The sequence below is a fragment of the Uranotaenia lowii genome, chromosome 2 (genome assembly GCF_029784155.1).
Source record: "Uranotaenia lowii strain MFRU-FL chromosome 2, ASM2978415v1, whole genome shotgun sequence".
Lineage (NCBI taxonomy): Eukaryota > Metazoa > Arthropoda > Insecta > Diptera > Culicidae > Uranotaenia > Uranotaenia lowii.
This window is the reverse complement of record NC_073692.1, coordinates 269,304,488-269,326,233: the sequence shown is the minus strand read 5'-3', so window position 1 is coordinate 269,326,233 and position 21,746 is coordinate 269,304,488. Positions and strand designations below refer to the sequence as shown.

General features: G+C 33.4%; 1 protein-coding gene across 2 annotated transcripts in view; it reads left to right on the top strand.

Annotated features, from left to right (window-relative positions):
- The first annotated feature begins 374 nt into the window (after positions 1 to 374).
- The window catches only part of LOC129747079 (O-acyltransferase like protein-like), a 39,780-nt gene continuing 18,408 nt past the window's right edge, over positions 375 to 21,746 (top strand). The window contains exons 1-9 of one of the 2 annotated variants that reach the window (XM_055741096.1): positions 375 to 547; positions 642 to 802; positions 18,570 to 18,780; positions 18,841 to 18,936; positions 19,000 to 19,363; positions 19,435 to 19,591; positions 19,661 to 19,740; positions 19,914 to 20,027; positions 20,097 to 20,583. In XM_055741096.1, coding sequence (XP_055597071.1) covers positions 469 to 547; positions 642 to 802; positions 18,570 to 18,780; positions 18,841 to 18,936; positions 19,000 to 19,363; positions 19,435 to 19,591; positions 19,661 to 19,740; positions 19,914 to 20,027; positions 20,097 to 20,583 — 1,749 coding nt within the window. In that variant the 5' untranslated portion in view covers positions 375 to 468. Of the gene's footprint in view, positions 557 to 641; positions 803 to 18,569; positions 18,781 to 18,840; positions 18,937 to 18,999; positions 19,364 to 19,434; positions 19,592 to 19,660; positions 19,741 to 19,913; positions 20,028 to 20,096; positions 20,584 to 21,746 lie in introns of both variants that reach the window. The other variant, XM_055741095.1, reaches the window with a different exon arrangement.

Here is a 21,746-nt window from a genome sequence, read left to right as displayed (position 1 = left end):
GTGCTTCTATCATCTAAATAGGACAGTGCTGTGATCATTTATTTTTAGTGTACCAGAAAAAATAAGAATAAATCGAGGACTGCCCACCACCTGCACATATCAATGTCTTTTTTTACCAAACAGCGATGCAAACTCATTCAGCTTTTCAATCATTTATCGATGTTGTATACTGTTATCATCTTTTTCTTCCACCATCTTTGGTTCAAAACCCCCCCGCTGGAGCTTCACGATTTTGTTTGTTTGTTCTCCAAACCATCTAAGACTCCTCCAAAGACGTACATACGTTGGTTCTTGGGTGGGTAGGTACCGACCTAGGCAATTCGACTGAGATTTGCTACAGAAACGTGTAGCGTTCGATCAGTCGCGTACGGAAATCCCCTTCGTGAACATGTGAAAACGCGAGGCGCGCACACTTAAGTAACTCGGTATTTCGCTCGTGATCCTGTTGTCCTGTTGTCACAGGGAAAAATGTTGCACTACATTGCTATCTTTTACTTGGTATTCGCGTCTCGTGCATTGTCGGATGAAAGAATTAAGGAGCCTCAAGGTGATTGGGGTGGGATCTCTCAAAAAATAATTTGGGACTGGTGATTATTGATTAACCTACAGTGATTGGTGTTTTGTGTTTGATACTGTTGCAGAAACCGTTACAGATGCTCAAACCTCATGGAGTGATTTGCCGAAACTGTACGACTACGACGACTTCGAGGACTGCAGACGTAACAATCCGAAATATCTGTATTGTGTCGTGAAAGCTCAAATAACTGCCAATGAGAGTTCTCAACAGTGGAAGCATATAAGTGTACGTAAGATTCGCAATTCTACAACAATGAAAAAAAAATTGAATACGTGCTAGTTTTAGCATCCATCCTTTTTTTTAATGATTTTTTAAATTGATTACACAAGGCAACAACATACACATTTTAAGAGGCGTAAAGAATTTAAAAGCTAATTTCGAAAAATTTAGGGACGTTCATTCCAAATATGCTATTGGTTTTTATTATATGAGCTCCTGTTTTGAGATAGCTTTTGAAAATAGGCGGAAGTTCATTTTAGAAATTTGTGCACATTTTAGGAAAAATATGTCCTAACATTACATAGATTGAAAAAAAAGCATTAGCACTAAACGTTCCGGAGGCGGTCAAATTACGGTTTTTGAACTTTATATGATGATTACGTCTGAGATATTTCTTTTCGCAAATTGTGTGGTTTTTTGAATAACGCATGTGACATCCCCATTCATACCGCGAGCGGTCAAATAACAGCAAACTCTCTGGTTCCTCAACTGATGATTCTCAGATAATTTTCAGCTACATTATTTTATTTGAAAGTTATTCAAAGTCCAAGAACATATTTTTTAAAAGACTGTGAATTAGTCATTAAGAGCTCGACAAAAATTTTACTTAGTGCTCAAGTAAGCCGAAGTTAAAATCTATATGTTACACATATGGAACTTTTTTTAAATTTTTTTTTAAGATTATGAACACAAAAAATGTAAAAAAAAGAAGTGTAAACCCGTACGTACATATAGTTTCATTGCCTAAACCATGCGTTAACATACTCAAAACCAGTGAAAAGCTGAATTTAGGTGTAGGAATTGTCTAAAAAAATCGTGATTGCTAAAAAGTTCGAAAAACAGTTACTTTCGATAAATCGTCGTAATTTGTTGTTTCGTATCAAAAAATTCTTAAGATGTCAAAGATGTTATAAATTACGTCAACCTTCTAAGGCGGCATCCATAAATTACGTAACGCAAAAAATGCACTTTTTGGACCCCCTCCCCCCCGTATGTCACAAATCGTCACGCTTCGACGTACCCCCCTATGAAAATTACGTAACGCTGATAAATACCCCCCCCCATCTTTTCATGTTTTTGAATAATGATTTTCGATGGTAAGAAAAGATTTTAATATAAAATTTTTTAACGTTTTTCGAAACGGAATTAATATCTATCCAAATCGCTTCTTAGTACTCATTGACGATAACTCTCGGATAAAATAAAATGATTGTCTTATTACTAGTTGTTCTGTGCTTGTTAACTGATGATCTACATTGTATAATTTATTTTCTTTAAGCAGCGAAATAAATTAAACAATTATGCAAAATATACTCCGCTAAGTAATATTCGTCGGAATAACCAAAATTGCATTTATTTTAAATTAATCGAGAAAAAATAGTGAAATTTCCGTCTTAAGGTTGAATTGAGTTCTTGGGGGTAAATGTACATAATAATCGGTTTTCTAGCGATTATTTCTTGGACATCAAATACATAGTTAAGGAGTCTATCTCAGAATCATTAAAATGGGAAGGTTCCAAACCAGTTTAATCATGTTAAAGCCTATAAATTTCAAGCTGATTCTGGTGTGCTTATCATTCTGCAAAATTTGCATGACATCAAAATAGCTGCGATTAATTTGAAATTTTTATGGAAAAAATCGTTACGTAACGATGAGCATACCTCCCCCCCTCCCCTTTGTCACAATTCGTAACTTTCGAGCTTACTCCCTCCCCCCCTAGGAGCGTTACGTAATTAATGGATGGCCCCTAAGTCACTTTTTAAAATTTGTCTACTGTTAATGGAACAGCTTTGGCGGTTAATTGATTGAAAAGTACGGGTTTTACACACTTTCTTACATTTTTTGTGGCCATGATCTTAAAAAAAATTAAAAAAAACTTCCATATGTGCAACATATAGATTTTAACTTCAGCTTTCTCAGACACAAACAGTTATTTTCCTCGGGCACTTAATAACTGATTTACAGCGTTCTCCCTGAAGCATATTTTTAAAAAATTCTTGGACTTTGAATAGCTATAAAATAAATTACTGTAGGTCACATAATAAGCATTCAGAAACTATAAATTTTGTAGAAATCGGTTGAGAAACAAGAGAGTTTTAACGAAAAAGGTGTTTGTCGTCATTTGACCGCTCTCGGTACGAATAGTTTTATACATAGTGTCAGTTTGTTAGTGTTAGTTTAATGATCAACTTTTCCGCAGGCCACGAGTAATTTTTACTTCTGAGAAAAAAGCTATAGAAGTTTTTTTTTATGTCTGTTGTCAATGTTCCAATTCTACAAATCACGAAAATCATCAATATTTCTTAGAACATAATTCAAATCGTTTTGCAGTTTCCAAAAAATTGTTAAATAATTTAATACTTTGTAATATTTTAATATCGAATCTAATCAAAAACTTTCGTGAATGATTTTAGAAGTAGTTTTATCTTTTCAAAATTATAAAATTTATTTTTTTAAAGCGTTGTATTTCTGAATTAACGGCCCTTTGTGACGAGAAATCGACGCGGGATCATAAAGTTTTAATACTGATATTAAAACATTTTGGAAGATCTAAATCCTTGATTGAATGTAGGATGATAAATAGGTTCAAAGTGTGATTTAATTTTCCATGTAGGTTTATTAGTTAATTGAATCTTTGATCGATTTTACCCTAAACTGATAGGGGAGCTAGGTACAAAATGCGCAGAGCGGGCAAGATGCGCCACCATTAGTATGTCACTAATTAAACAGTTATCAACAATTCTGAAAATGTCAGCTGGTTCTATTTACAATTTACTGCGTTCATAAACATTGGTTGACCTTCTAACTTTTTTAAGTCACGTAAATTGAAAAAAAATTTTAAAATTTATTGAAAGAAAAGCAAGTAACAATAACAGGGAAGAATGACCGTGGTGTTGATTTCTCGAAAAAGGGAAAAAATCCTGAAAAAATGAGAGTTTTCATTTAATTTAAAAACAGATTTTGATAGATCCCAATTCTTTCTGTTATTGTTCTCACTCATTTCAATGATTTTTTTGAAAATATTTAAAAAAAAAATTGTGACTAGCTTTGTCTTGACTTAGTAAACTGGCATAAACTAATGAGTTAAGTTGGAGTTTGAATATTAAGTTATATAATTGTAGGGTAGGTGTTCCTAATTTGGCATGTGTACCTAATGTTAACATACCGTTCGATTTTGACTGTTTTTGACGTTATTTTTCACTTATCACAATTATTTAAAAAATGATAATTTAAAGGATCATGTGAACTTTCATTTTACAATCAAATTAGTTTTATAACTCACATGATTTCTGGTAAAATCCGGATTGTTTCAAAGTATGTTCAAATTGAATAGAATTGTTAGCAAATTTCTTAAAAAACACCTGTTTAGAAATGGAAGATTAAAGCTGAACTTGTCAACCGATTTTTTTTAAAATTTTTTTTCGGATTGTTTTTTATCATGATTGAAGGAATAAGAATGTACGAACAATGTTTTTTTCGTGTAAAAACTAAAAAAAGCATATGTCCACAATTAAAAACACTATTTTCAATGTGTTCCTAATTATGGACATAGTCAAAGTTTTCCAAACTATATCAAAGTCATAGAATGTATTTGATATAAATTTGATTTATTGAATTGTGATTTAATTTAATTTTCAACGATCTGTAGAAATAAACTGTTTTGAATTAATAACACATGATTTTTTTTACTTCAGTGTATCTCGAAGCTACAAATGTTGAAAAAATATTTTCCCCAGGTTGTAAAGAACCCACCCGTCGCGACAGAGAAAGAAACCATCAAATTAAAGTGAGTTTCTCAACGAGAACAGAATCGAAACAAAAAGTTAAAAAAAAAAATCTCAATGAAATACGTTGTATACCGTCATCTAGGGCATCATGCAACACTTTTCAACTTCAATGGCTTATAAAAACCTAATGTCCACAGATAATCCTACCGTTTGTACATCAAAAATTTTTAAGGTTAATGGGACATCAAATTTACGTACTCAGAAAAATAATTGGTTCCACCAGTTATTTTTAAATTTACAAAACATGCGATTTTCACCCTACTAAGAAAAAGGGGTAAGTTGCAAAAACCTTTGTTTTTAATATAAAATCAAAAAAAAAAGTTTGAATAGTTCTAATTTTTGACATATTTGTGATGTCGTTACGCATGAAGCACGATCAGCAGTTTTTTCGGTTTTGTTAGAATTAAAGTTTATATTATTTCTGTCAAAAAAAAATTTTTTAAAAGAAAGCATAACGGTGCTGTATACATTTAGGGATAAAAAATTCTACACAAAAAATTTACATTATATTCTAGCATATGTAAACAAAATTTAAACTGTGAATCATTAATTTGCATGTCATACATTTTAGCCCAGACTGGTAACGGAATTTAAAATATTTATTTTAAAAAATTAAATGATTGTCCGAAAAATATTCATACACCAACAGTGTTGCTATAAAAATCAATTTAAAGTTTGTAGGTAATATCATTAGGCCAATCCGTCACATTGTGTAAAGTTTTTTACGGCATCAAAATATGTAAAAATTTTCGATCTTTCAAATTTTTTATGAGAATCAAAAATTTCAAAAAACAATCTCACGATGTGAGAAACTATGGGATCATCGATTTGTATCATTAAATGATAATTTTATTACATTACTAGCTGACCCGGTAAACTTCGTTTTACTTTTAAATAAATAAATCGTAATAAATGTTTTGTTTCATCCACACGTCCTTAACTTCATCGTGCTCGCGAATCGAATTTTTTGAAAATCGTACTAAATTTTACAGCTTTCCCATTTAAAGTTGATTTAGTATGGGGAACCCCCTTCCATAAAAAGTGAGATTCTTGAAACTATTATACAAACCATCTCTGACCCAAAAAACCCGCGGATACCAAATTTTACTTCATTCCGACCAACCGTTTATACGTGATGTTATGTATTACAAAGAAAACGCTTCCATTTTTATATATAAGATTTTTTGTACTCAAAAATGTATGGTAGCCCCCCTTTCCCCTTTATATCTTTCCGCGGAAAAAAGGTGGGGCTTCAATTTATAATAGAAACATTTCTCGTATCCAAATAGCCTCACATGCCAAACATGGTGCAAATTTACTCGATCAGATCTCCAGTTATACTGAAAATTGTAAGGGAGACCTTTCCTCCCCCTTTTCATCCACCTTTTTGAAGGATTAAGGGATACCAAATATTCAAAGAAGCATTTCTCGTACCCAAATATCGTTCCATGCCAAATTTGGTTCCATTTGCTGTTGTAGTTCTTGTGTTATGCAATAAAAATTATATGGAACTTCCCTCCCTCTTTCCTTTCTCCCCGCTGGAAGAAGGAAGGGGTCTCAAACAATCATTAGAACATGTCACGTTCCCAAATATCCGCCCATGCCCAATTTGATTCCATTTGCTTGATTAGTATTTGAGTTATTTAAAAATTAAAAAGAGGGCCCCTCTCCCCTTTAAATCTCCCTACTGAAAAGAGGGAGGGGTTTCAAATAATCATAGAAATATTTTCCGTATTCAAATACCTTCCCATGACAAATTTGGTTCCATTTGCTTTATTAGTTTTTGAGTTAAGTAAAAAAATATTAAAGAGGCCCCTCCCCCTTTCAACTGCAGGGAGGGGTCTCAAATAATCATTGAAATATTTTTCGTATCAAAATACCTTCCCATGCCAAATTTGGATCCAATATCTTGAATAGTTCTCGAGTTACATGAAAAATTGTAAGGTAGCCCCCCTCCCCCCTTTCTATCACCCCACTGAGAGGAGGGAGGGGTACCTTATATTCATGGAAATATTCTCCATTCCCAAATACCAACCCATGCCAAATTTGATTCCATTTGCTTGATTGGTTCTCGAGTTATGCAAAAAATTGTCTTTTGTTTGGGAGGCCCCTCCTCCCTTCCTGTTAGGGGGAGGGGTCCCAAACTATAATAGGAACCTTCCCCGGCCTCCAATACCCCCACCTGCAAAGTTTTACGTAAATCGATTCAGTAGTTTCTGAGTCTATAGGGAACAGACAGAAAGACAGGAAGACAGACAGACAGACAGAAATTCATTTTTATATATATAGATATTAAAATAAAAGTTAAATAAGTGTTGTGGTACACAAATGTTGCATCGAGTCATGCTGTTGCATGATGCTCTTTTTGACTGTACTTTTTTGTGTCCATTGCAATGAATTTTCTACATTTTGAAATATAATAAACTAGCTGACCCGGTGTGCTTTGCTACACCTTCCAAAAATTAATGTAATTTGTAAAAATTTATTCAAGCATGTTTTTAAATCAAACCTCATCATAGTTCAGAACCAACAACTTTGAAATCAGAGCTGCAGCTGGAGTTCCGAATTGCAATTCAAAGATGGTATATGTTATTTACTAAAACTTGATCTCTTTACTTGTTTTTCAAGATCTGAAATTTGTACTCTGTTTTTGAAGCTTCATAATGACTTAAATAATGTCAAAATTTATGGATTTTCCACCTTTTTTCCCAAAGTGGGAAGTTACGAACTTCTATAAACATATTTGTCACGTCTATTTTTGAGTTATGCCAAATATCCATACGCAAAAAAAACCTTCTTTTAAAATATGGTCTCAATCGAAAACGTTCACTGAAGAAGGTAGTAAGTTGCTATCGAAATACTGGTATATGAACTTTTCATTTACCGTGGTTGAATTAAAAGGAATCTTTCGATTGCTTTGATTCAGTTGAATCATTCAACCAAGTAGGCTCATACCACAACAGAATGGTTTCTTCTTTGAAAAGCTTTTTATCTTTAACTTATATGGGAGCTCCCCCATCTTTTCAAATTTTGTCACCACTGCTTGAAGAAGGTAGGCTGATTTACCCGGCTCGAGTTTACATAAATTTCTAATTGAAAGAAAAAGATTCGCATATTGGAATTTATTGCATATTGTACTTTATGGAGATCGAATTTTGAAAACCGATCAATAGCGTGAACCGGGACAGTTTTTTGAATATATTCTTAATTTTCTGTATTATGAGCACTTCCAGCTCCCGATTAGCTCTAGAATTTAGATGGTGTATTTATTGAAGTTAAAAATAAGCTATAGAAATTTGAAAACAAAAACGATGAAAAAGATTTTTAATAACCATTTTCAAACAGCTTTTTTCATCATCCTCGCCTTTCGGAGCAGTTTGAATATCTATCCTTTTTGCGCAAAAATTATGAAAAAAAAATGTTTCGCCATATGCCAAAATCGTGGACATGAGAAATTATAGCTTGAAGTTTTCCCAAACAGCACTTATCATGGTATGAAAATTATCGATTTTAAACAGTGCAAATTTCTTTTTTTTAATAAATTAATTGAACCAAAAAATATAAATATTTAAAAAAAATATCAGCTGCATCACTAAATAAATTTTCAGCATTCTTTATTTTCACTTTGAAAGTCAAATATTCAAAAATGTTAGCAAAAACAAATTTTTAAGTTAACATTCATCCCGTATGTTGGGGTAAGTGTAGATGCAAAGCTTATTATCAGATGCGTCAGAGGCTTTAAAATAGATTTAATAGATACGTATTTCTGATTGTTTGTTTTATCAAGTTTCATTGATATATCTGCAGTATTCCTGCCGTATAAATTTATGTTTGCTACTTCACTTTTAACGAATGCTGTTCAAAGCAAATTACCTTCATTTACAAAGACATTTGAGAATTTTGAATATCCGCTTCAGTTTCAATATTCGGAATACCCCTTCTGGTCTTTCCAACATTTTGAATCTTTTTGAAGATGAATTTCTTAAAAGTTCGACGTTTGCCCTTGCCCCACCTACACCAGTTGACAGGAGGGAATATTGTTTTTAACACTTTAAGGGTATACTAAAAATTTCTCATGAAAATTTTGCTTCCAGTTGTATATCGGTTTTAAAGTCTCACTTTTCAAAAAAGAAGCGGATCAAAAGTCTCTTTTATGCAGCCATGTAACACAGAACACTTTTCATGTTAAGTACGTACTTGAATTGGTATGTAAGTAAAAAGTACGATGTTTTTTTAGAATTATTTAAAATAAAAAGCTTCCATTTTCATTTCTAGATTCGTTTTAGTTGTATATTTGGGCCGAGGTAACAATTTCTAGAAGAAAACATTTTTTTTTTGTAACAGAGAAAAGTTAAACGTTTGAAAATGCTCTAGTGTTTCTTGAATGAAAATTCTTTCAGAAAATAAATTCCCTCACTTTTGGTCAATAAAAATCAGTTTATTTCACTGATATCTTTCACTTATGCACACGTCAGTCCTATCTTATCCAATTTAAAGAAAAGGCTCTTGATCAGTTCATGTGTCGGATCGGATTTTTTTATCTTCTTTAACTTTAAATGGCGCTTGATAAAACTTCAGTTAAGTTCATTTTTACATGATAAACAAAATATTTCCGATCTACCTCTGTAGAAAACATCATATTCATATTTCTCTTATCAATATGATTCAAAAATAACCTTGTAGGCGAAATGGATTGAAAAATTGTAAGTAAATTCTATAGTTTTTGTATTTTTTTTTCAATTGTCCTCAAAGTGTCATACCATTATTTTATTAGCATCAGAACTAAATTTATATGTTTTAGACAACAAATGCTACCTACATTAACACGAACTAAATATGGGATTATTTATGCAAATCTTTCAATTGGTTTTGATTCGATTGATAAAATACCAATCCGTGTCACATCTAGATGTCATTTATTTCCACGTGCTGTGTACAATTAAGCAAGAAAAAACCCATCTAGGTTGCATATCGCTCCCAAGTGCATAAGAAATATAGGTACTTGGTTTAGAATCAGGTGCCCAATTGTTGATTTTTTCCAGCGATCAATGAACAGTATGTTTTGGTTACTATCTACTTGCGACGACGTTTGCTCGACCAGAGAGACGAAAAACAAACCCTACTCGAAGAAAAGAAAATCTCTAAAAATGGATGCCATCAAGGTGGGTATATATTCAGGAGGTGTTCCCGAATAACGAATTCCCGATTCAGCCATTTTGGCTATGTAGGCTATGCAACTATGCGGAACTCATGAAGTTTGTTTACCAACAAACCACAGAAAACCTGAGCAAAAAATAAACAAACTCATTGAGAGCCCCGCTCACTCCTCGCCTACTTACTGTGAAAGTCGGAGAACCTAGTGTATCTAAGAACCTTGGATGCCATGACTTTCAATTTCAGATTTTGACAAAAAAAATGTATATGTTTTATTCGATCGGCAAAATGTCACATCTAGGCGTCATTCATAACCATGTGCTGTACATATGAGCTAGGAATCAAAAAGAAAAAAAATCACATCAAGGCTTCATATCGCCACCACGTGCATTGAAAATATGCTTGGTTGGAAAATACGCGCCAAAATATTCCCACTGATCAGTATGCTATGCCATGGTTACTATCCTCTCGCGACGTTGGGTCGCGACGCCCCTACCATGGAGACGAAAAACAAACCGCCCAATGGAAAAAAAAATCTCGAGAAAATGTATGTCATGACTTTAATTTGAATCTAAAAACTACAAATTTTGTATGGGAGCCACCCCTCCCTTAAGTCGTATGGGGTTGTAACTATTATAGAAACCACCGCCGGCCCCAAAAACTTTCAGATGCCAATTTTGACGATGATCGGTTCAGTAGTTTCCGAGTCTATAGGGAACAGACAGACAGACAAACATTCATTTTTATATATATAGATGTATCCATTGGAAAAGTAAAAATTTGAATTTTAATAAGCTCAATATCCACTTCTTTGTTCAAAACTAGCTTAAAGGAATATTGTTTAGGATTTAAATAGCCCTTATTTCTCTATTCATAATTCAAAAACGTTGTAAAATTTATAAAAAGGTAAGTTTTGAGATTTTTCTCATTAAAGTATTAAAAAAAACAGACTCATTAAATTAATTCTTATTTATTTTCATAGTTTCATATCTCACGACATGAATTGATGAAAATAATACCTAATACTTACTCGGTCCATGGTAACCGTTCTCCAAGTTTTCGGACATTAAACATTCGCCAGATCACGCTCCAGCTTGCCAGATTGCCCGGTTTTATCCGAGTTTGCCTAGATATTTAATAAAAAATTTGCAAAAAATGCGGTAGATTTTATCGAAAAAGGATTTTGCCCGGATATATTCAACTTATTTACCAAATCGACAAAAAATTAAAAAAAATGTTTTTGTAAATTATTTTTCGGCATATCGGTGAAATGTATATTCTTGGAGAAAGAATATCAGAAATGAAATTGATGAAGATGGATAGGAAAGTGAGAAGAAAATTTACAGATGTTGAAAAGAGCGAAAGAGCATTTTTGCGAGGAAAACTTATTAACGTACACCACACTTTACCCCGCAACATTTCATTATTTAGGAGAAGTAGTACCGGGATATAGGTGGCACTACCCTATACAATAGCTATAGCTGAAAGCTTCCCTATATCGCGCAATGGTTCCATCGATGCGCTAGCCGTATTGATATTTCGTTATCACGGCATGAATGCACTGTATGAGTGCTAATCATTAGGGTCAACGGTCCAATTTGGCTAAGCCCGATTTATTTTTGAACCATTGATTTGATTTGATTTTTTAAATCCAATTATTTCTTGAGCTTAACGTACGCCATATTTTGCCCGTCCGGAGTATACGTGTTCCCCACATGTAGACTTCGGACCAACTAGATTTCATTGTATCTCCTAAATAATGAAATGTTGCGGGGTAAAGTATGGTGTACGTTATTAAGTTTTCCTCGCAAAAATGCTCTTTCGCTCTTTTCAACATCTGTAAATTTTCTTCTCATTTTCCTATCCCTCTTCATCAATTTCATTTCTGATATTCTTTCTCCAAGAATATACATTTCACTGATATGCCGAAAAATAATTTACAAAAACTTAATTAACGGTGGTTAACTTATCTTAAAAATAAAAAAAATGTTTTGCGAATTTATCCAAAACGAAATTTTTTGAGCAAGGTCAATAAAAATAATCATGAAAGGTATTATGGGAGCCTAAAAACGATTTAAAATATGTTAAAAAGTTTAGATGAAAAAAATCATGTTTTTCTCTTGATTTTTGTTGGGTAATTCCTGAATTTTAACAAAATTCTTTCGAGTATTGCCGGATTTTCGATGGGTAATTTTAAAATCAAATGCTCGGAGTTTTGAGATAAAATAGCCTAGAGGAGTGCTGAAAAAAATCTGGCAACCAAAGTCTAACTACCTCGCTCGTTACGATCCTGCTCATCTTGTTCCTATCGGTTTTGGAGCGAATACCTGTTTTACAGCACAGTCGTCCGGCATTCTCACAACATGTCCTGCCCAGCGTATCCGTCCTTCTGGATACTGGGTTCGCCGTAGAGTCACGCGAGCACGTGGTTCATCCTTCACCACCACTCCGTTCTCCTATAAGCCACCTATGATGTTTATTAACACTTGTCACTGGGATACTCCGAGTATACGCAGGTCCTCCTCGAGCAATATCCATGTCTCGTTCCCGTACGGAACAACCGGTCTTATGAGCGTCGTTTGAATCCTAGATAAATCTATTTCTCGATGTAGTGTTATTTTGTTGCATAAATGCTTTGGTCCAATTTGTTTTGATTTATTTAAAATTTGAATAATTTTTAATTATGAAAAAAAAGTTTTTTTTTAAATTTTTCAAAACGCAAGTTATCAACATATGGAAATATGTGCTTACGCAGAGTAGGACAGTAGGATTCAGATTTTTATCTCAACACAAACCCAAGATATTATGGATGGTGCACGTTTCCCCATGGTCCACGACACTCTCCCATATCTTTTGTAATCTTCAGTTGACCGAATACCACTATTCGGTAGGTACATCTCTAATACAAAGTAACAGATCAGACTGAATATCATATGTCCAAAAAGAAAAATGTGCAAAATGAGCCTCCAAATCATCAAATATCGAAATTTGAAATCTGAGAAGGTACAAATTTTTATCACAAAGAAAAAAAGAAATAAAATTTGACTAAACCATCTTATAGATATAGATCATTATTACATAATGAATAAATCTGAGTGATGTCTTCCAAACTATTCAACCAAGCTTCGATTTATCGCTGAACGAGATTGAAAGCATGAATTGCCAAAAACCGTTTTTCGATGCTTGCGAAGAGCCGATGTTGAGATGTTCATGGATGAGACAACATGAAACTATCGCTTTAAAAAAAGAGAATCATGTAAACCGAACATCATCGATCATTTGCCTTAGCGTGAAACTTTGGCTTGAGGGCTGAAAGTTAATTAAAAATATGTAGTCTCTGTTTTTCAAGGGTTACAACATTCCCTTCCCTTGGAATTTGATTCAGCATTCACTTGCGATGGCAATGAGAAAAATTTGAATTTATTCGAAGAAGAAATGTTCATTAAACTACTAAATGTAATTAAAATTACCAAATTGAGCATCAGTTGCACCAAAAACAACTGAAGAGATTCTTTCTGAAAATTATGATTTTATTCTCATTTATGACATTTCTGTCTGAATTTGAAATGTCATTCCTAATTTCGACACTGGATCGAAACGTTACTTTTCAACGGTAAGCAAATTCATAGGTTCTTCCCACGACAAGAAACCTTCATATTATTTAGCATCATTGGATTTTTCGGTTTTCAAAGTTTATTGCACGTGGAAGGCACTATTTAATTAGAGGCGTTCACGGGTACTTGACACTTGAAGTTCAATGTTCGTTCGGAATTGTGTATCGTAAAATCTTCACCAGTTTCAATGCCCAGTTATTGTCATCGAGAAGAAGGAAGTGCTTAAGTTTGACCAAAGTCAATGGGTGCTTTCGATTGACGCGACCACTGAAGCACTATCCGAGATACACTCCGCCGAAATTTGTTTGTTTTTTGAAGGCAAACACAATCCACGACCTAGGTCTAAGTTTCGGGGCTATGTTTGTACAAGCCGCATTGTGGTAAATTGTCCATAGATAATGGGGAAAATACTTTACGGTGTAAATAAGTCCGTCTCAGAGGTCCAACTGCATACCGTATCACACGCAAATTATCCATTTGGGAGTTGGCAGAGAAGCTGTGCATAATTCACTAAAGCTTTTCGTCGCTCTGAAAAAAAAATATAAAGACTCACTAAACAAACATAGTAGGATAGGTGAGCCATATTTTGTCATGTTTTTTTTAGATTTTTTATTGCCAGGCTCAAACATCAACTCATGCGCATATATTTTTTTGCTATCTAAGTTCGAAATTCTCTTATCCTTACTATTTGAAAGTTTTAAATATTTATTTATTTTATTACGAGCAATCCAATATTTTTAAAATGTTTTGGAGTGCCTAATTTAACACTACATGTTAATTACACTACATCCTAATTTTGCATAAGGGTATGTTCATTATTTTGTTCGATAAGGAAAATTTTACTTTTCTTAGATGTAGCCTTTGACAACTCATCGTCAAACGGTTTCCATTAGTATGGATTGCAATCTGTTTTGAACCATTCTGCGCAAAACGTAAGTTCCAGGGGTGGAAAACAGAAGAAAAAAACAAAAAAAGGCGCTCAAATGTCAAATTTATCTTATTAAATCACCGACCAATGAGCAGGCATCAAATTTTGTTTCATTAGAATGACCATCCTTAAAACTTTTTTAAGTCGTTGACAGAATTTTGCATTGGATAAGTTTACAAGTTTCACCAAACTGAGCATGCCTCATCTATGAAACAACAGCTTTATTGATTTTGTTTGGTTCCGGCACGAATTTTTATAATAAACGATTACAAATCTTTTCAAAAAGTGCTCATTTGTTTGTCGAAAAGAAAAAATGCTGCCAAAATGCTGAAGCAAAATTGCTTTTTGCCTGACCTAGCGTAAGTTGAAATTTGTTGGTTTTGTTTTATACTGATTCCAGAAGAGCGGGTTAGTAAAATTTAATTTTTGTTTTTCTTTTTCATAAAGTAATAGTTAAAAACATACATTCATAACAGAGCAAGGCAAAAGAATTTGTATTCAATTATTTTCCGTAAAATAATTTCATTGCCTGTTAAACAGGATTTTAAAGAAAAACTGAAAATTTTAAAATAAAGGTATAATTTTGTTTTGTGAAAACCTTCAAATAAATTTCAATTCTTAATTTCTTGATACACTCCTTATTAAATCCGCCGGCGTGGCCTAGAGGATAACGTGCCAGTCTTCGAAGCCAGAGTCCATGAGATCGAATCCCGATCACGGCACACATAGTACTCTTTCTGTGGTCTGGTGGTTTTAGCATTTATAAGATGCTAGCCATGATATCCGTGAAAGATGTACGCCTTAGAGTTAAGTAAAACTTAGATCTCTTCAAAGAAATATGAAGTTTCACTGAGATCCTATATGTGTGTGTTCGTTATAAAAAAAAATCCTTATTAAAAAAACAGCTTCCCAGCTAACAGGAAATCGTAATAGAAATGATAATCCAAATCGATTTTTAAGACATTTTCAATAACCATCGTAAACACGTTGGTATTAAGTGATTTTCTATCATTCATTTACGGCAAGCTTCACCCAAAAAAAGTTGAATCGGACAGTAGCTTAGTCAATTCCTTCATATGTCTCCAATAAGTTGAGAATATGTTTATTTCAATTGAGAAGATGCATTTATATTGAGGAATCACACAAGTAGTAAATTGTCCACAACAGAAAAGCTCTAGTTCACTTTTTTAAACTGTTCCATTTTTTCTACCTAAAATGCTCTTATTTAGATCTTTTCATCTAATAATACTTCATGTTTGTATAACAATTCTACTTTGAGTTCCATACGTTATTGAAATGCTAAACACTTATTAGGGGAATAGGTGCATATGTTTAAATAGCTGTTTCGAAACATTTTGGCGTCATGAATTCGAATATTTTGTCTATCACTTCAAGATTTGGTGCAATGGCTTAAAAATGAGCATTTTTTATTAAATTCCAATTGATAAACTAAAAAAACCTACATTACAACTAAATACTGATTGTAAATTAATTTACTATCTTTATTTCATGAAGGGTCCAAATTTTGCCTACATTTTGTAATTTCAAAGATACAATGCTTTAGAGTAAGGTTTCCAGAATTTTCCCGATCATATCAAAACCAGACAAAAAAAGGGCTAATTGAACTAAAAACCTGGCAAAACCCGAGCAGTTGATTTCAAAATTTTGAACTCAAAACCGGGAAATATTTGGGGAAATTTGGAAAAAAAACACATAAATTATTGCTTAAATGGCAAAAAGAAATCCCATCAGTCGAATTTAAATTGTATTTTATACTTTCATAAAATCGTTCATGTTAATTTTGACAAAACTTGTTTAAAAATTTTGATTTTTGGTCACAATAATAAAATTGTTTAGTTAGATACTCTTTTTTACATTCCGGGAAAATCATTTTTCAATCAAATCTGGGCAACCGGATCGACATGAAATTCAACAATTTTAAGAAAATTCAAATGAAAATTATCTAACTATTAGCGCTTATAGTAGTAGGCTTACAGTTTGTTTTTATTCAAACAATACGCAAATTTTTCAACACTTCTAAACCAGTCAAAATCAGCTCTTAAGTTTTTTTTCATCCATGTGGTTTTTAATTCCTTATGCTATCAGAAATTGTTTCATTTCATATTTTTAAATTGTTTTTCCAAAATCTTTTCAAAACATAGGGAAAATCGTGACCTTCAAGGGATAAAAAAAACTATATTTTATTTTATTTAAACCATCTTTGTTGCAAAGTTGTTATCATTCTAAACAAATGTTTAAAGTTATATTTTCATTTGTTTCAGATTGAAAAAAATTGTTGAAATTCAGAAATTTTAATACATATTTTTTAGAATAAAAGTTAGATTCAGAAATAAAATTTATGGATCTTAATGCACAATGGGAAATAAATTTCAAAATTGATAAAAATACGATATTTTCGAATCGCTATTCTGGAAAATAAAACAAAATTAAATCCACGGTATTAAAATCAGTTTAAAGTTTATAGAAATTCTATTATTAAAACTTTATCTCAAATATGTGTTTTTCGAACGTATTGTTGCAAAAATAGAATCATTTAAATTAATTTGTGGTTTTCTTATTTTGAACAAAAAGTGTATTATTCTATTTAATAAATGACATTTATCACAAAGGATTCCTTAGTGAGTCTTTTTTTAATTTCCTGGTATACAAAATACGAATAACTTTTTTATCAACATATTTTCCCGAGGAAAATAATAGCTCCGCAGAATGACAAAGAATGTCAAAATAATTTTAATAAGAAAATGGGTTAAAAAGTTTCAATTTCATCTCTAATTTTGGAATTTTTCAAAATACCTTAAATTAAGTTAAATGAGATCAAATTTGAGGAAAAGGACAATCCTTCCCCCACATCACTTTTAATTATGAACGATTTTGAACTAGATTTTATTGTTTATTTTATAAGTCGAATTCATTTAGAAGCATTAAAGCATGAAAAAAGTTATGACATTCTCAAAAAAAGTAGTCTTTCTTATGAAAAAAATCTAGCAACACTGGCCAAGCAAATCGTACAATGTCCATAAACATCAGTACAACGAGAAAGTTTTTGACTTCAGTATCTTAAACTGTCTTAAAATAAACTTAATTTTTGTATTTTGCGAAAAAAAATTTTGTGATAGGGGAGATGAGGGCATAATGACCACCTTAAGAAGGACGCTTATTTAACCATGAAAACAGCTGAGTTACATCATTGTTTCGTGTTCAGACCCTGGAAAAGTCTAAAAGTCTATTTCCTAACTGGCTGAAACATGAAAAAGTAGGTAAAAACGTTTAAAAATGCATTTTAAAAAATGTTTTGCCGAAAGCTGAAAATCAGTCACTATAGGGCATAAAAAATCACCTCGACCAGGAATCAAACTAGAGTCTGCTGAATACCTCACCGACACCTTACCAATAGGCTAAATCGTCAGATGAAAACTAGTCAAGCTGTATCTCTATAATTCAGTTGACTTCATCAAGTTGAATTTGCTGCTAGATTTTACGACAGAAAATGCTCATCGTGCCCGACCAATGGTGCTCTGTCTGCCCCGAGTCAACAAGTTAAAGTGAAAAACAGCCATTCAAAATTGATTAAAGTAAAAAATCAAAAATTTAATGATGGTGAAAATGGGAGAACACTGTGTACATCATGTTGCAGTGCGATCAAGATAATTTAACGGTTATGAGATTGATAAAATATAATCAGAAATTTCCCGGTACTTGAAAACTATAATATTTTCGTCACTTTAGAACCTAGCTGAATTTTTAAAATGGTAAGAATATTTCTTTTTTGCTTCAAAATTAATACTATAGGAAGTACGAAACAAATCCTCATGACATTTTTTTTGTAAAGAAAATGCGTACAGAAAAGATAAGTGCTTACTATGCCCCGGGTGCTCGTTATCGCATTTTTTCTGAAAGATTAATACTACAGGAAGTTCGAAATTGTTCCTTATGAAAATTTATTTGAGAAAATACGTAATTTTGTGGAAAAGAGGGTTACTTACTATACCCCGGGTGCTCATTATGCACTTATTTTTCCTACTGACCATAAATATTTTCAAAAGTCCTTTTTTTAATTTTTACAGTTGTTCAGAGAGTAAAATTTAGCAATTTCCCATACACAAGTACCTTAATCTCATATTAAAAATTCTTAAAATTCACACAATCATTGAGACAGCTAAAGAAATTATTGGACTGTTCTGTAAATCGAAAAAAGTTGGTTTCCGATATACCCGTTTTAGTTATTCCAAAAACAATCTGATTTTATGAAAATTGTTTCATCTTTCAGCTCTACACCAGCGATCCCCGCCACTATCGGCGGGATGTTTTGGAGCTTGGAATCTGTCTGGATCGATGCAGCACCGATGATGATCAACTTAACGATCAAACCAAACGATCCCAGCAATGCGCCATCGATCGTGTCTGGACGAATTATCACCTCAATTCAACGGCAGCTTTTAGGAATTGCGTCCGATTCGACGATTCGGCGATATCAATAGGTAGTTAGCAAACGGAAAAAATCGATAACAAGGTGATAATTTTTAACTATTTTTTTTAAGGTTTTCCTGAGATCGTATTCGTTGTAATTGGAATCGTCATCATTGGATTGCTTTTGACGAGTACGATAGCTGAGGTCAAAAAGTTATCTTTTCAAGGTTGCGATTGAGTTTGGTCTGTGGAACAGATTTACTGAATTTTTTTTAAATTTATATTTTAAGGATCAATTGTCGTACGATCTTTCTCATTAGTAACAAATTTAAAGAAACTGGGAGCACTGAATTCGCGATCTAGGCAGGACTTGTTGTTCCTAGATGGAGCTCGGGTACTGACAATGCTGATAATTCTATTGTGCCATGCAACGATCCCAATGATCCGAATACCGCTGAAAAATCCAGAATCCTTCGAGTCCCAGTTCGACCAATTCTGGTTCCCGATTGCCTTGGCTGGCAACACCTACACAGTACAAATATTTTTCGTTATAGGCGGAATTGTTTTGGCGGTCAATTTCCTGGATCACGTTAAATCCAGTCCGAATTTTGAGACACGATACTTTTTCGAACGCATTGTCAATCGATTGATTCGGTAAGTCACGTGACTGCACTGCAGTGCAGAAAAGTTACAACAAATTTGATTTATTATCACACTTATGGCAGAATTCTTCCAGTCTACGCTTTTGTGATCTTGTTCCAAGCCTCTTGGTATCGGCACTTGAAGCAGGGCCCGATCGCGGAACGCTACAAAGATCATTGCGATGTCAACTGGTGGACCAATCTTCTGTTTGTGAATAATTACATCAACGTCGGGGAACCGGTAGGTCTAATGCGTTGGAAAATATTGACAGAACAGACCCGAACACGTTTTGACCGTTGTCTTTTGCAGTGCTCACAATTCACCTGGTATTTGGGTGCCGACTTTCAGCTGTATGTTTTTGGAACCACGATCATGATGATGCTGTGGAGGTGAGATCAATATTTGCTTTAATCATTATGCTCTGTTTGATTTTGGATGAAAATAAGTTTAAAGACTTCAAATCATTGATGCAGGAGCAGTGTGTGGCAATCTTTCTTTTTTTAATTTTTTTTTTAAGTTCTGTATATTTTTTTAATGTTCAAGATCTTTTTCAAACTTCCAGATACCCAAAACATAAAAAATCGTTGCTATATGTGTTGGTAATACTAGCGTTTATAGTTCCTGTTTGCATGATTTACTATCATAAATTGGACGCCACCGTTATGATGATGACAAGGTTTGAGCTTATTTCCTCCTATTTTATCTTTTAACAAATTTAAACTTAATTAAATTTTCTTCATTCCAGATACGTTACCGAGGAAATTCGTAATCTACCGTACTACCTCAAAGTTTACGTCACCTTCGAAAGTAATGCAGGAAACTACATCTTCGGAATGATCATTGGCATGATCTACTGCAAATATTCAGAAACGACAAAGTTGATTTCAGCAGTTAAATTCTCAAACTTCAATTCAGCGTTCCTGATAGCAGCAATCGCATTCATCGCCTTTAACGGGCTCACGATTTTCTTGCCTCTTGATCACCTGCCAGATCGTTCCCTGGTCCTGGCCATTTTTGGATCTCTGCTGAAAAGTTCCTGGGGAATAATGGTAGCGTGTTTGATGTTCTATCTGGCATTGAATCCAAGTTCGCTGCTAACCAGCTTTCTTCAGCATCCAATCATGTTGGTAGCCGCTAAGCTTAGCTACTGTGTGTACGTTGTTCAGTATACGACAGTTTATGCGACTTATCGGAACGTTACGGATCCTATTATGAACAATACCTTTAATAAGGTATGTATTATTTTATATTTAGAAAAGAAGGGTGAGCTCAAATTTTTTTTTTAATATCGTAACTTAATTTGAGTTTTTTGAATATTTTTGTGAATGAATCCGTGCGAGAAAAGGACTTATTCCACGATATCCGGGCAACCGGACCAAACAGTATCATCTTTTTAAAAATTTTGCATCGAATATGCCTAACACCAACACAGACTTTCAATCAACATTTATATAAAATTGTTTTCCATTAGCCATCGACCGTTTTCAAATATCATATAGTTGAATCAACCTGAAATAAATGCAGACTCATCCAAAACATTGACGTTGTTCTAACGAACTAACCTTACCCCGGTATATACTAGCAATCGATAGCTATGAAATGTTGCATTTTTAAATTGATTTAACACGCTGGCTTAATCATCTTAGGTATATCGTGCTTGTTATATAGCTAAGTTGACAAAACACGTGTCGATGTCCAGGAGTTCAAGCTAAGTAGTATAAAAATCGTACAATGTTGTTCCGGGTGAGTTTTTTAATGTCCACCAACTCCATCGTTGATATGAAGTCGCGAATTTCACAAAAATGCTAAAATAACTTTAATCGAAACTTATGAAGAGATTAATCACCGTAATTTATGTTTATTACTTAATTTATCGGCCTTATTGGTGAAAAGTGAGTTCCTTTTTAGTAAGAACATCCTAAGATTATGAAATTTTATAGACAGATAGAAAGTTAGAAGAAATAAAAGATGGTGAAAATTAGCGATTACAATTTTATTTTGAGCATTTTCATCACATACCAAATTTTTGTTCAGCACGAGCCTATGCAGGTGAAGAAAGAGTTAAATCTACCACCACACATTAGTAGGCCAAGCGTGGTTCGCCCCACAAGCGAAAACTTGCAGTGCGGACGAACAAAAAGATGGAATGTGATCGCTCAGATAAACTCCTTTTAACTCAGAGACGGATCTATCGATGTAAAGCCTTCTCAGTTTTGTTATCATCGCGTTCGTTACAACCGGGGCTTGGTTGCAGAACGTTACGGTCAATAGTTTGATAGTGGACTACCACCGATGCTATGGTACCGTGTTTTTTTAATTTTTATATTGATTTTTTTAAATAGATTAAAAGGTGAACACGAAATTATTGCGACACCGAAAATGTCATGCCAATTTT